The 12,204-nt window shown below is 47.5% G+C and overlaps 1 protein-coding gene across 1 annotated transcript in view; it reads left to right on the plus strand.

Moving 5' to 3' along the window:
- Nucleotides 1-12,204, plus strand: part of TEX26 (testis expressed 26) — a 187,007-nt gene that overhangs the window by 68,107 nt on the left and 106,696 nt on the right. Inside the window, exon 4 of the mRNA XM_029602646.1 lies at nucleotides 2,240-2,402. Coding sequence (XP_029458506.1) covers nucleotides 2,240-2,402 — 163 coding nt within the window. The remainder of the gene's footprint in view (nucleotides 1-2,239; nucleotides 2,403-12,204) is intronic.

The following is a 12,204-nucleotide window of genomic DNA, read 5'->3' on the forward strand; positions in this document are numbered from 1 at the left end:
GTCGGGAGTGGACAATGTGTTGGCAGACAAGCTAAGTCATACCTTTCAACCGCCCGAGTGGTCTCTCAATCCCTTAGTGGCGGACTTGATCTTCCAACAATGGGGTTACCCTCATATAGATCTCTTTGCAACATGTCAAAACCGCAAAGTAGAGAACATTTGCTCTCTCACTCGCAGCCAACACTCACAACCAAGAGATGCGTTCTCCCTCTCGTGGGCGACAGGTCTCCTATATGCATTCCCTCCACTTCCACTTCTCTCAAAGACTCTCGTGAAGTTACCTCAGGACAAGGGAACCTTGATCCTGATAGCACCTCACTGGCCTCGCCAAGTGTGGTTTCCAATACTTCAGGATCTCTCCATTCGCAGGCACATTCCCTTGGGAAAGGACCCGCTTCTGATTACGCAAAATGACGGGTACCTGCGCCACCCCAATCTGCAAGCCTTGTCCCTGACGGCATGGATGTTGAAAGGTTAATCCTTCAGCCACTTAATGTTTCTTAATCAGTTTCCCGTGTCCTGATTGCTTCACGGAAGCCATTCACGAGAAAGTCTTATTTTTACAAATGGAACAGGTTTTAGTCATGGTGCTCTTCTCAATCCCTTGACCCCTTTACCTGTCCAATCACGAAGTTTCTGGACTGTCTCTGGCACTTGTCGGAGTCAAGTCTAAAAACTTCCTCCATCAGAATGCATGTTAGTGCGGTGGCCGCCTTCCATAAAGGTATTGGGGATGTTCCTATATCAGTACAACCCCTTGTAACACGTTTTCTGAAGGGCTTGCTTCACCTCAAGCCTCTACTGCATCCTCCGGCCCCTTCTTGGGACCTCAGCCTGGTTTTAGGAAGGCTCATGAAACCACCATTCAAGCCTCTTCAATCCTGTGAACTTCGCTATCTCACATAGAAAGTGATTTTCCTTTTGGCAATCACTTCAGCTCGCAGAGTTAGTGAATTATAGGCCCTAGTTACCTATTCTCCTTACACTAAACTTCTGCAAGACCGGGCAGTACTCCGCACTCACCCTAAGTTCCTGCCTAAGGTAGTGTCAGAGTTTCATCTCAGTCAATCCATTGTACTACCTACCTTTTTTCCCAGGCCCCATTCCAATCCAGGAGAGCAGGCTCTGCATACCCTTGACTGTAAATGGGCTCTAGCGTTCTACCTAGACCGTACAGCTGCCCACAGGAAAAGCACTCAATTGTTTGTCTCTTTCCATTCCACCAAATTGGGGCAGCCTGTGGGTAAGCAGACTCTCTCCTCCTAGTTAGCGGACTGCATATCCTTTTGCTATCAGCAAGCAGGCATTCCACTTCAAGACCGTGTTAAAGCACACTCTGTGAGGGCCATGGCGACTTCAGTAGCACACCTATGATCGGTGCTGCTTCCTGACATTTGAGGGCTGCCACCTGGAGTTCTCTCCATACCTTTACAGCCCACTATTGCTTGGACAAGGCCAGAAGACAAGATTCCATCTTCGGCCAATCTGTCCTGCGTAACCTATTTACAACTTGACGTACCAACACCCTTCCGTCTGCCCGTTAGGGTTCAGGATGCCCTCTACCAAATTTTACCCCAGTTGTTGTGCCTGTTGCATGTCTTTGAGTACATTTGGTGCATACTCAGACATCCTCAGCTCGGTACTCACCCATATGTGAGGACTACCATCCTGCTTGTCCTGTGAGAAAGCAAATGTTGCTTACCTGTAATAGGTGTTCTCACAGGACAGCAGGATGTTAGTCCTCACGAAACCCGCCCGCCACCCCGCAGTGTTGGGTTCTTTACATTTCTTATTTTATTTTTCGGCACTTCCTGTAGTTTTTTAAACAAGACTGAAGGGGGACCCCTGCTGGCTACAGGGTTAGTGCCATGCTGGGCATGCCCAGTAGGGGCCAGTCAAAGTTCTAGAAACTGACAAAAGTGTTCCGTGATTGGGCTCCATCTTTGAGGACTAACATCCTGCTGTCCTGTGAGAACACCTGTTACAGGTAAGCAACATTTGCTTTCTCCAGTTTGTTTTCATTATCAAGGCATGTCCACTAGTCCTAGTACCATTTGAAAGGGTAAATAGCTATCTGCCATTTACCTGTACTACCGCACTCATGATGATGGTATCATTTTCTCAGTGTCTTGCAGAAGAGCTTATTTGTTAAAATTTAAAACTTGAACTGGCTGAAATGTATGTTGATATTATTTGTTGTACACATTTCTGAATGTAGCTTGTAATGTATTTCTCATAGTCCCAAAACATCCAGAGGATTTTCAAACCCGTATAAGGTTAATGAACCCATTGGTTTCACTAACTACAATGATGAATATGGTTGGAAACCTTACTCCAAACCACAGCCCATAAGGACCGGCACATCAACAGGAACAAGAAACAACAATCCACATCCAAGTGAAGTAAGGAATTCTGGTGAAGTACATATGCTCAGAACTGCGGTACTCCACAAACATTTTTTGTGGAGATCATTGAATAGTAACTCTATCAATAAGGTTATACAAATATATAATAAAGACGATTATACACATTGATTTCAGTGTTTTGAAGTAATTAACTCATAAAATTAACTAATCATTTACAGTAGTAAGTGGGCATATATATTTATTTTGCACTGATTCCTAATTAAGGGCCTGATTTTATGAGCTTTTTTCCCCCCTAAACACAGAATGGGAAAAATGCTTTAGTAAATTAGGCCCTTCGTTGTTAGCCACAACAAAGACAAAATGAGCAAAGAGAAAAGAACAGAAAATAAAGATGAAGATTTTGTTACACTGGATTGCCTTATCAAGTTGTTGTCACCTCAGTTATGAGAACCTCTGGGAAGCAATATCAGTTAGTCACAGGAATGCAAATCCCAATCTTTGTCTTTGGGCATATGGGTGTAAAGTCTTTCATGTGGGTTTCTTCAGTCATATTTTTTTTCCATCCATAAGCAGACTGAATTAGTCATGATCTCTGGGTTGATGCCCTGTGGTGGCAACAAATGGACTTATCTACTGAGCATGTGCAGAGGTTCCCGTGCAACCGTTACTGTGCAGTTGCCTCAGTCTTTTTTATCTGCAAGGGAGCATGGACGGATTTCTCTACACTCTAAATTTTCTCAGTGAACGTCTTGATTTTTTTTCTCTCAGTCTCTCTCCATTACTGTTTCAGCAGCCCCCAAATGGCACTTTTCAGTGCCACCAAAAAAAAAACCCCCAAGAAGTAAGAGGAGATACTTCAGCGATGTCGCAGTCCAAAATACTGTTGAGTGGTGTTAAGGCCTGTGCATGTGGGCGACTTATATTCGTCACTGACACGCATGATGCATGTTATCGCTTGGGACCCAATAATGACCAGCCTGGCTGCTCAGCCTGCGGCAAAATATCCCCACAAGCTCCAAGAAAAAGAGCGGGGAAAATTGAAGAGCTGTGTCAGTCCCATGTAGGCCACAGTTGCTCCTCGTCCCCTTCCCTGCGTACCACACTGAGCATAAGCTCATCCCCTGCAACACTTCCTCTTCACCCTCTTTTTCCTCTTCTATGACAAAACAATCTACAGGGGGATTTCTGAGGTCTTACCTCTCTCCCCACTGCTTCCTTTTTCTAACGCTCCCTCCAATTACCATGAAATACACATATCAACCGTTTGTCTGATTGAATCTTTATTTCTGAGTGACACAGGCACAATACTTCATATCAAGAAACAAACAATTAGATTATTACTGATGCTTACATATCATCTAGTTTATCAGATTACAAAGTTAATGCTAGCCTCACATCCCCTAGCTTAGACTTGCAGACCAGAGCTAAAAAGTCTATCTTTCTGACCTCCTGAAAGGGATAGGGATTAGAACCCTCAGTTTCTCACCAATGCAGTGTTGGATTCGTGGACCCTTGGGCCGATCGGAACCGAAGGATGAGTTGCTGAAGGAGGTTGCAGCAGTGGTCCCGACCGGGAGGCGGCAAGGACAGACTCGTGGATGGCCGAAGGAGTGACTCTGGAAGCCCTATGCGACCAAGGGCCTTGGCGAGGAAGGATGAGACGATGGAGCTGGCGCAGTGGTGGGAAGATCTTCGCCCTGGAAGCCGATCCTCCCCCGAGAGGAGCTCGTAGGAGTTCGGCCGCTGGGACTTAGGAGATTCACCCTGGAAGCCGGAGTCCCCCGAGGAGGAGCCCATAGGAACCCGGCCGCTGGGACTTAGGAGGGCCCGCGGGGGCCGAGTCAGATGGAGTCCAAGGTTAAGTGCCGGATGGTCATCGCTCGCCAGTCCAGAGTCAGGAACCAAGGGATCACCGTAGGCCAGTCCGAGGTCAGGAGCCAAAGAGTCAACGTAAGCCGGTCCGGGGTCAGAAGCCAGGGAATCAACGTAAGCCGGTCCGGAGTCAGAAGCCAGGGAATCAACGTAAGCCGGTCCGGGGTCAGAAGCCAAGCAGAAGCCAAACGATACAGGAACGCAGCAACTGGAGACAGGAATACCTGGGAACCTCGTTGCAAGGCAAGGAGCAGATCTTGATTATTATTATTTTATTATTTTATTTAATTTCTTTTCCTATACCGATGCTCAAGACTAGGTCTTATCGTACCGGTTTACAATGTAACTGAGGGGAAACCAATTAACATCAAGGTAGAAAGTAAAGTTACATTAAACAGGGAGCATAAAACCTGGGCAATGGAAGACAGTACAGAGTTTAAACTAAGAAACAATTAGAGAGAGATAAATATATAAATCAACAAAAACTGTAAGATACAAAAACATAGGTTTTTCCTAGGCAGTTATTAGCCTGGTATGTCCAGAGGGAGAAGGAAAGGGTGAGGTTGGGTGGGGGGAAGGGATTGGGGAGGGGTGGGGGAGTGAGAGTCAGTGATGGTTGAGGAGATCCTTCAGCGGTAGGCTTCTGCGAACAGCCAGGTTTTCAATTTCTTTCTGAAAGTTGAATGGCATTGTTCTTGGCGTAAGTCTTGTGGAAGTGAATTCCAATGTAGTGGACCTGCTGTTGAAAGAGCTCGCTTGTGAATAGTGTTGTGGACCGATGATTTGTTGGGGGGGGCCTTGAGCGAACCTTTGTAGGCAGTTCTGATCGGTCTTGCGGAAGTATGTAATTCAAGTGGGAAGGTGAGTTGGAGAGTGGATTGCTGGTAGACTGATTTGTGGATGATGGTGAGAGCCTTGAAAAGTATTCTATATTGGATGGGCAGCCAGTGTAGAATTTTTAGTATTGGTGTGATATGGTCCTTGCGACGAGTGTTTGTAAGGATCCTAGCCGCTGCGTTTTGCAGCATCTGAAGAGGTTTGGTGGACGAAGCGGGCAGACCAAGTAATAGAGCGTTACAATAGTCGATCTTTGAAAACAGTATGGCTTGAAGCACCGAACGGAAATCCTTGAAGTGTAAGAGCGGTCTAAGTTGCTTCAGGACCTGTAGCTTGAAGAAGCATTCTTTGGTTGTGGCGTTAATGAATTTTTTGAAATTCATTCTAGAGTCAAGGGTGGCCCCAAGATCTCTGACCTGGTTTGCTAATGGGATGCTAGCATTATTTGCGAGGGGGTTGTTGTCACAAGGGGAGATAACCAGTAGTTCCGTTTTGGAAGTATTTAGGACCAAATTGAGACTCGAGAGCAGAAGGTTGATGGCGTGTAAGCAGTTGTTCCAGAAATTTAGAGTAGAGATGGGGTCTGAGATGGGGATTATGATTTGTACATCGTCCGCGTATATAAAGTGGGTGAGATTGAGACTATTGAGTAGCTGGCATAAAGGGAGTAGATATATATTGAACAGGGTAGGGGAAAGAGACGAACCCTGAGGTACACCTTGGTTTGATGGAATGGAGTGAGATTCTTTGTCATTTATTTTGACTTTGTAGTGTCTGTTGTTCAGAAAGGATGTGAACAAGAGCAGTGCAGAGCCGGATATGCCTATTTCCATTAAGCGGTTTATGAGGATAGTGTGGTTTACCGTGTCGAACGCGGCAGAGATGTCGAGAAGGGCTAGCAGGTAAGATTGTCCCTTGTCAAGGCCCATCAGGATGTTGTCCGTTAGAGAAAGAAGGAGGGATTCTGTGTTTAGGCGTTTCCTGAATCCGAATTGAGAGGGGTAGAGAATATTGTGGGAGTCAAGGTAGTCTGTGAGTCGGATGTTGACAAGCTTTTCCATTAGCTTGGCTATAAAAGGTAGGTTTGCAATGGGGCGGAAGTTTGCAGGGTCGGCTGGGTCCAGGTTGGGTTTTTTAAGTAAGGGTTTAAGTGAAGCAATTTTTAAGGAGTCCGGGACCGATCCTTGATTGAGGGAGCAATTTATGATGTCTGCCAGCGGTTTAGCAATGGTGTTAGGGATGGTGAGAAGTAGTTTGGTCGGTATTTGGTCCAGAGGATGAGTGGAAGGTTTCATTTTCTTGATTATTGATTCAATTTCCAGGGAGGATGTCTGTTCAAGAATTTCTAGTGACGGTCTGTGGATATTTGGTGGAGGGTTATTAGTTGCGAGGCTTAATGGTTGCGAAGGGTTTGGAGCCATGTTAGTTGAAGCCAGGGGGGCAAGAAGGTTTTTGATTTTGTTATCAAAAAAGATAGCCAACTCTGTAGATTTGTTCTGGGCTTCTTCTTCTGGGATGGTGAGGGGCATAGGTGTGGTAAGGGCAGCTACATATGAGAACAGAGTTTTAGGGTCATATAAGAAGCCGTGTATTTTTTTGGCGTAGAAATCTCGTTTGGTGCGGGTAATGGATGTCCTATAGTAGCTCATTGCAGTTTTGTACGAAGCAAGTGAGGAAGGGGAGGAATCTTTCCGCCAGCGTTGTTCTTTGTGTTGTAGATCCTGTTTGAGTTTCCTTAGTTCGGTTGAGAACCAGGGTTTCTTGTTCGTGCGGGCTGGGTTGATAACTTTTGTTGTTACAGGGCAAATTCTGTTAGCTACTGAGTGTGTAATAGTTTGCCAGGAGTTCATAGCGGTATCCGCATCTGAGAAGTCCAGTTTAATTAGTTCTTCGGCCAGGCTGTTGTTGAGAGTGTCCATGGAACAGGGTTTCCTGAACTGGATCGAGGATTTAGTAACAATAGGGGTCAATTTTTGTTTTATATATAATTTTGTAGTTATCATCGAGTGATCTGACCAGGGGATGGGAGAGCAGGAAGGAGGGGTGATGGGCGAGATGGTTTCGTTAGTGAATATCAGGTCAAGCGTGTGGCCTGCCTTGTGTGTGGGGTTGTTTATAATTTGTTTGAATCCCATAGCCTGGAGAGAAAGGAGAAGGGCTTCGCAATTAGATGATAGGGTAGGGGAGTCAACATGGATGTTGAAATCTCCTAAGATAATAGCCGGTGAGTTAGTGTTGATGTGTTTGGCTATGGTTTCGATGAGTGGAGAAGGGTCGGATTCTAGGAGCCCCGGGGGGGCGTAAATAAGGCAGACTTGAAGCTGGGAGGATTTGAATAGTCCGATTTCTAATTTGGTCGTCGATTTGAAGGCTTGTTGGGACAGTCTCAGTTCTTTTTTTGCTATTAACATTATTCCACCCCCTCTTTTTTTAGGTCTGGGGATAGAGAAGATGTCATATTGTTGTGTTGGCAACTGGTTAATAATGGCGGTGTCTGTGTTTTTTAGCCATGTTTCTGTAATGGCACAGATGTCCGGTTGGGTGTCCAGGAGGAGGTCGTTGAGCAAATGAGATTTTTTTGAGAGCGACTGGGAGTTGAAAAGGGTTAAGGTGATTAGAGATAATCCTAGGAATTGTGTTAGAGGGGAGATCATGATTGGAATCAGGGATCTCTTTGATCGTGGATTGAGCACGGGTGTATTTGCTCTGTGGGTGAGTAGGTGAGGGATGATCTGAATGGGGAAAGTTTGTAGCATGCTGTCTTTTTACGAAGAAATTGCAGGTGGATAAGATTGTTGGATGACTACTGGGTGTTGGAGTGGCTTGATGAGTGCTAGATGCTGGATTGACTGGAAGAATGCTGGATGCTGGGGTGACTAGAAGATTGCTAGAGGGATGGTGGAGTGACTGGACGAATGCTGGTTGCTGGAGTGACTGGATGAGTGCTGCTGGAGACTGGATGAGTGCTGCTGGAGACTGGATGTGCTGCTGGAGACTGGATGAGTGCTGCTGGAGACTGGATGTGCTGCTGGAGATTGAATGAGTGCTGCTGGAGACTGAATGTGCTGCTGGAGGCTGAATGAGTGCTGCTGGAGACTGGATGTGCTGCTGGAGGCTGAATGAGTGCTGCTGGAGTGGCTAATTAGTTTTAGTTTCGTTTTAGGTATCTTTGTTCTTTGCCCCCCGTCTCTCCTGCACGTCTCACCTCGAGTGTCTGGTGAGCAGGCTTTTGCCCCGGATGGGCCGCGCCGATCGCGCAAGCCTCAGCAGGGGGGAGGAGGAAGCGGTTGGGTGCAGGTGGGCGCCGGGATGTAGGCCGCCGAAATGATATATATGGCAATAGATTCTTCCGCGGGTATGGCTCGGGACTTCCTCGGGGCTGTACGAAGGGGCGCAACAAAGGGGCTTGCCCCTTTGTTGCGCTCCTTCGGCGCGCGACGCCGGACGTAATGCTGATTTAAAGCCCCTCAGGGCTGGCTCCTATTGGTGGAGCTGGATCGGGGGCGGGGCTCCCTTTCGGCGCGGTTTTTGTATTGTTTAGATGCGTCTTTAAGTTTTTAAAAGATGCAATCTTTACTTATCTGTCTTTTGCCGCGTTATCGTCGCCGGGTTCCCCCGGGTGGGGAGAGTGAAGCCCAGACCTAACTAACAGGTCAAGCAGCTAAGATGGACTCTCTGACATCATTAAAAATGGACACTGGCCTGTATGGCTATCTACAGCCAAATGTAGGGATGAGAGACTTTGCAGTTGCTGTGTATGTGACCAACTTGACAGATTTATGGGCCCTGCCAACCTGGATTGACAGAGAGACTGATCCTGTCAGAGGAATTCATAAGTAGAGGAGCAGAGCGCACCTTGTTGCTGGCTCCGCCCCCTAGACGCGCGTGCGTCTAGGGGGCGGAGCCAGCAGTTGCTGGACGCCGGCTGCTCCGACGCAGCGAAGACGCGGTGGCAGAAGGAGCTGCAGGCCCAGGCGAGGTGGACAGGCGCCGGGCCTGCAGCTCAATGTCTGCTGCATGTTGCGATTCCGGGCCGGTGGACCGGCCCGGAATCGCAACCTGCAGCAGACATTAAACGCAGTCTACTCTCTGTGAAATGGCCTCCGAACTCTGTGTTGTGACAGGATCTGCTCCCCAATGGCAAGGGCATCCAGAGCTGAGGAGGGCTTCACCTTATTACTGGCCAGCAACAAGGTGCGCTCTGCTCCTCTACTTATGAATTCCTCTGACAGGATCAGTCTCTCTGTCAATCCAGGTTGGCAGGGCCCATAAATCTGTCAAGTTGGTCACATACACAGCAACTGCAAAGTCTCTCATCCCTACATTTGGCTGTAGATAGCCATACAGGCCAGTGTCCATTTTTAATGATGTCAGAGAGTCCATCTTAGCTGCTTGACCTGTTAGTTAGAATTGGGCCCCCTGGATCCCCATAGTGATCCAGGGGGCCCTACTGGTCATTGCAGCAATATTGGCTACCCCTGCTACAATGACCGATAGGGCCACCTGGATTAATATGATCTCTTTAATGAACAGTATGACTTCTGGGCCATTAGGGAAACCCCAATTCTTGCTAAGAGGACAAGCAGCTAAGATGGTCTGTCTGACATAAGAAAAAATGGACATTGGCCTGTATGGCTATCTGCAGCCAAATGCAGAGATGAGAGACTTTGCAGTTGCTGTGTATGTGACCAACTTGACAGATTTATAGGCCCTGCAACCTGGATGGTGCCCAGTGACGGCAAGAGGAAACATAAAGACAATTGGTGCTATGTGAATACATGCAGCTAGAACACTAGGGGCCTCAACCCAACAATCAGCCACGCGGGATTGATCAAGAAATAGTAGATTGCAAAAGTAGTCACAACAGTCACAGTCAAAAACCTCCCAGAGTTTTTAGCACAGCCTCCCCTGGAGAAGCAAACCCCGTGGGAAGCAGACTACAAAATTTCCTGTCTGTATGGCAGCCCATCACTGACGTTTGGTAGGTCCCATCAATAGTGAACCAGGGATATCTAAATTTTTCCCATGTTCTACAACTACCACACTCCTTCAGCAAATGCAGGAACCAGCAGCATCGATTCAACTACATGCAAAAATGCAGAATCTCCTTTTCCATCGAGCTGTGGAAATAGTTCCTCCAGAAAGGATAAGGGTTCTACTCCCATTACTTCTCTTTCCAAAAAAGTCGGGGGGGGGGGGGGGGGCAGGGGGCTGCTTCCTATCTTGGACCTCAGGCAATTGAACCTCTACCTACAAAAGGAAAAATTCAAGATGAACTCCCTGGGTGAAATCTTGCCCTTCTTGCAGCAGGAGGATGTGTTCCCTGGACTTCCAAGATGCATATGCCCATACCCCGATCCATTCCTCATGCTGGAAATACCTGCATTTCCAAGTGAGCAACAATGATTACCAATAATGGGTACTCCCCTTTGGGCTCTCCGCAGCACCATGGGCCTTTATGAAGTGCTTGGTGGGTAGTTGCAATGCATTTTCGTCAGCAGGGCATTCAAGTATTCCCATACCCGGACAACTGGTTGATTAGCACTCCATCCTAACAGGAAGTGCAACAATCCCTACAGAAAATGGTCAAGCTTTTCCAAGACTTAGGCTTTGTGGTATATTTCAAGAAATCTCATATAACACCATCCCAATTTGCCCAGTTTATAGGAGCGCTACTGGACACTCCCAGAGCCAAGGCATATTGTTACGCTCGCTGGCTGCAGAGCCCCACAACCGGCTTCACTCACCCAGCAAGCCCGGGCTCCCTGGCAGCGGCAGGGAGCCACTGCCGACGCAACTCTCTCTCCCTTCATGGCCCTGAGTGCTACTGTTGCTCCATGAGGCTCTAAGCTGCCAGCTGACGTCACGTCCGCCTTCTCGCGGCAGGAATGCCGCCAACGCTGTGCTCCAGTCTCAAACCCCCTAGGCGTGCCCGTGCGCACATCTCTGTTCCAGATTTAAGGGGCCCGCAGTGGGAAAAGCTCCACGGGCCTCATCAATGACATCATCTTCCAGGGACTATATAAGGGTAGTCCTTGCCTTCATCCAATGCCTTGGCAATAGGTCTCGCGACGTGCATTGCCTCTGAGTTACTGAGTTGTTCCTGCTTCTTCTTTCTGCTTTGTTCCTGAGTTGTTCCTGCTTCTTCTTCCTGCTTTTTCCTGACTGTCTTTGGCTTTGACCTTGGATCAGACTGGACCAAGAACTTGCCTGGATACCGATTACAAGCTTCGCCAGCTGCCATGACCCTTGCCTGAATACTGACTATGAGCAACGTCACCTGCCATGATCCTTGCCTGGATACCGACTACGAGCCAACGCCGCCTGCCACAACCCTTACCTGGATATCGACTGCGAGTTATGCTGCCTACCATGACCGTTGCCTGGAAATCTGCCTGGACTTTGACTGTGAGTTCGCCGCCATCACCTCGGACTCCTTTCACAACTCCAGTTTTGGCCTGCACGACTGCTTCTTGCCCCTCTTCTGGACTTCCATCTTTGCAGAGGCCCCACATAAGTCCAGCCGGCCTCGGCACCTGAGAGCTCAACCTAAGGGGAATATGGGCTGGTAGTGGTGAAGCTCCAGCGGGGTCTTAGCTCCTCGTTCCCTTCACCTGCTGTTGGTGGGGGTCTGTGGGGCTCCTCCCGCTCAGTCCAAGGGTCCAGCATCACAACACATATTCGTAGATCCATGGATTTACTTATGGGAAGTCTTGCCTAACAAATCTGCTTCATTTTTTTGAAGGGGTTAATAAACATGTGGATAAAGGTGAACCGGTAGATGTAGTGTATTTGGATTTTCAGAAGGCATTTGACAAAGTCCCTAATGAGAGGCTTCTAAGAAAACTAAAAAGTCATGGGATAGGAGGCGATGTCCTTTTGTGGATTACAAACTGGTTAAAAGACAGGAAACAGAGAGTAGGATTAAATGGTCAATTTTCTCAGTGGAAAAGGGTAAACAGTGGAGTGCCTCAGGGATCTGTACTTGGACCGGTGCTTTTCAATATATATATAAATGATCTGGAAAGGAATACGATGAGTGAGGTTATCAAATTTGTGGATGATACAAAATTATTCAGAGTAGTTAAATCACAAGCGGATTGTGATACATTACAGGAGGACCTTGCAA

This window comes from Rhinatrema bivittatum, chromosome 5 (genome assembly GCF_901001135.1).
Source record: "Rhinatrema bivittatum chromosome 5, aRhiBiv1.1, whole genome shotgun sequence".
Taxonomy (NCBI): Eukaryota; Metazoa; Chordata; class Amphibia; order Gymnophiona; family Rhinatrematidae; genus Rhinatrema; species Rhinatrema bivittatum.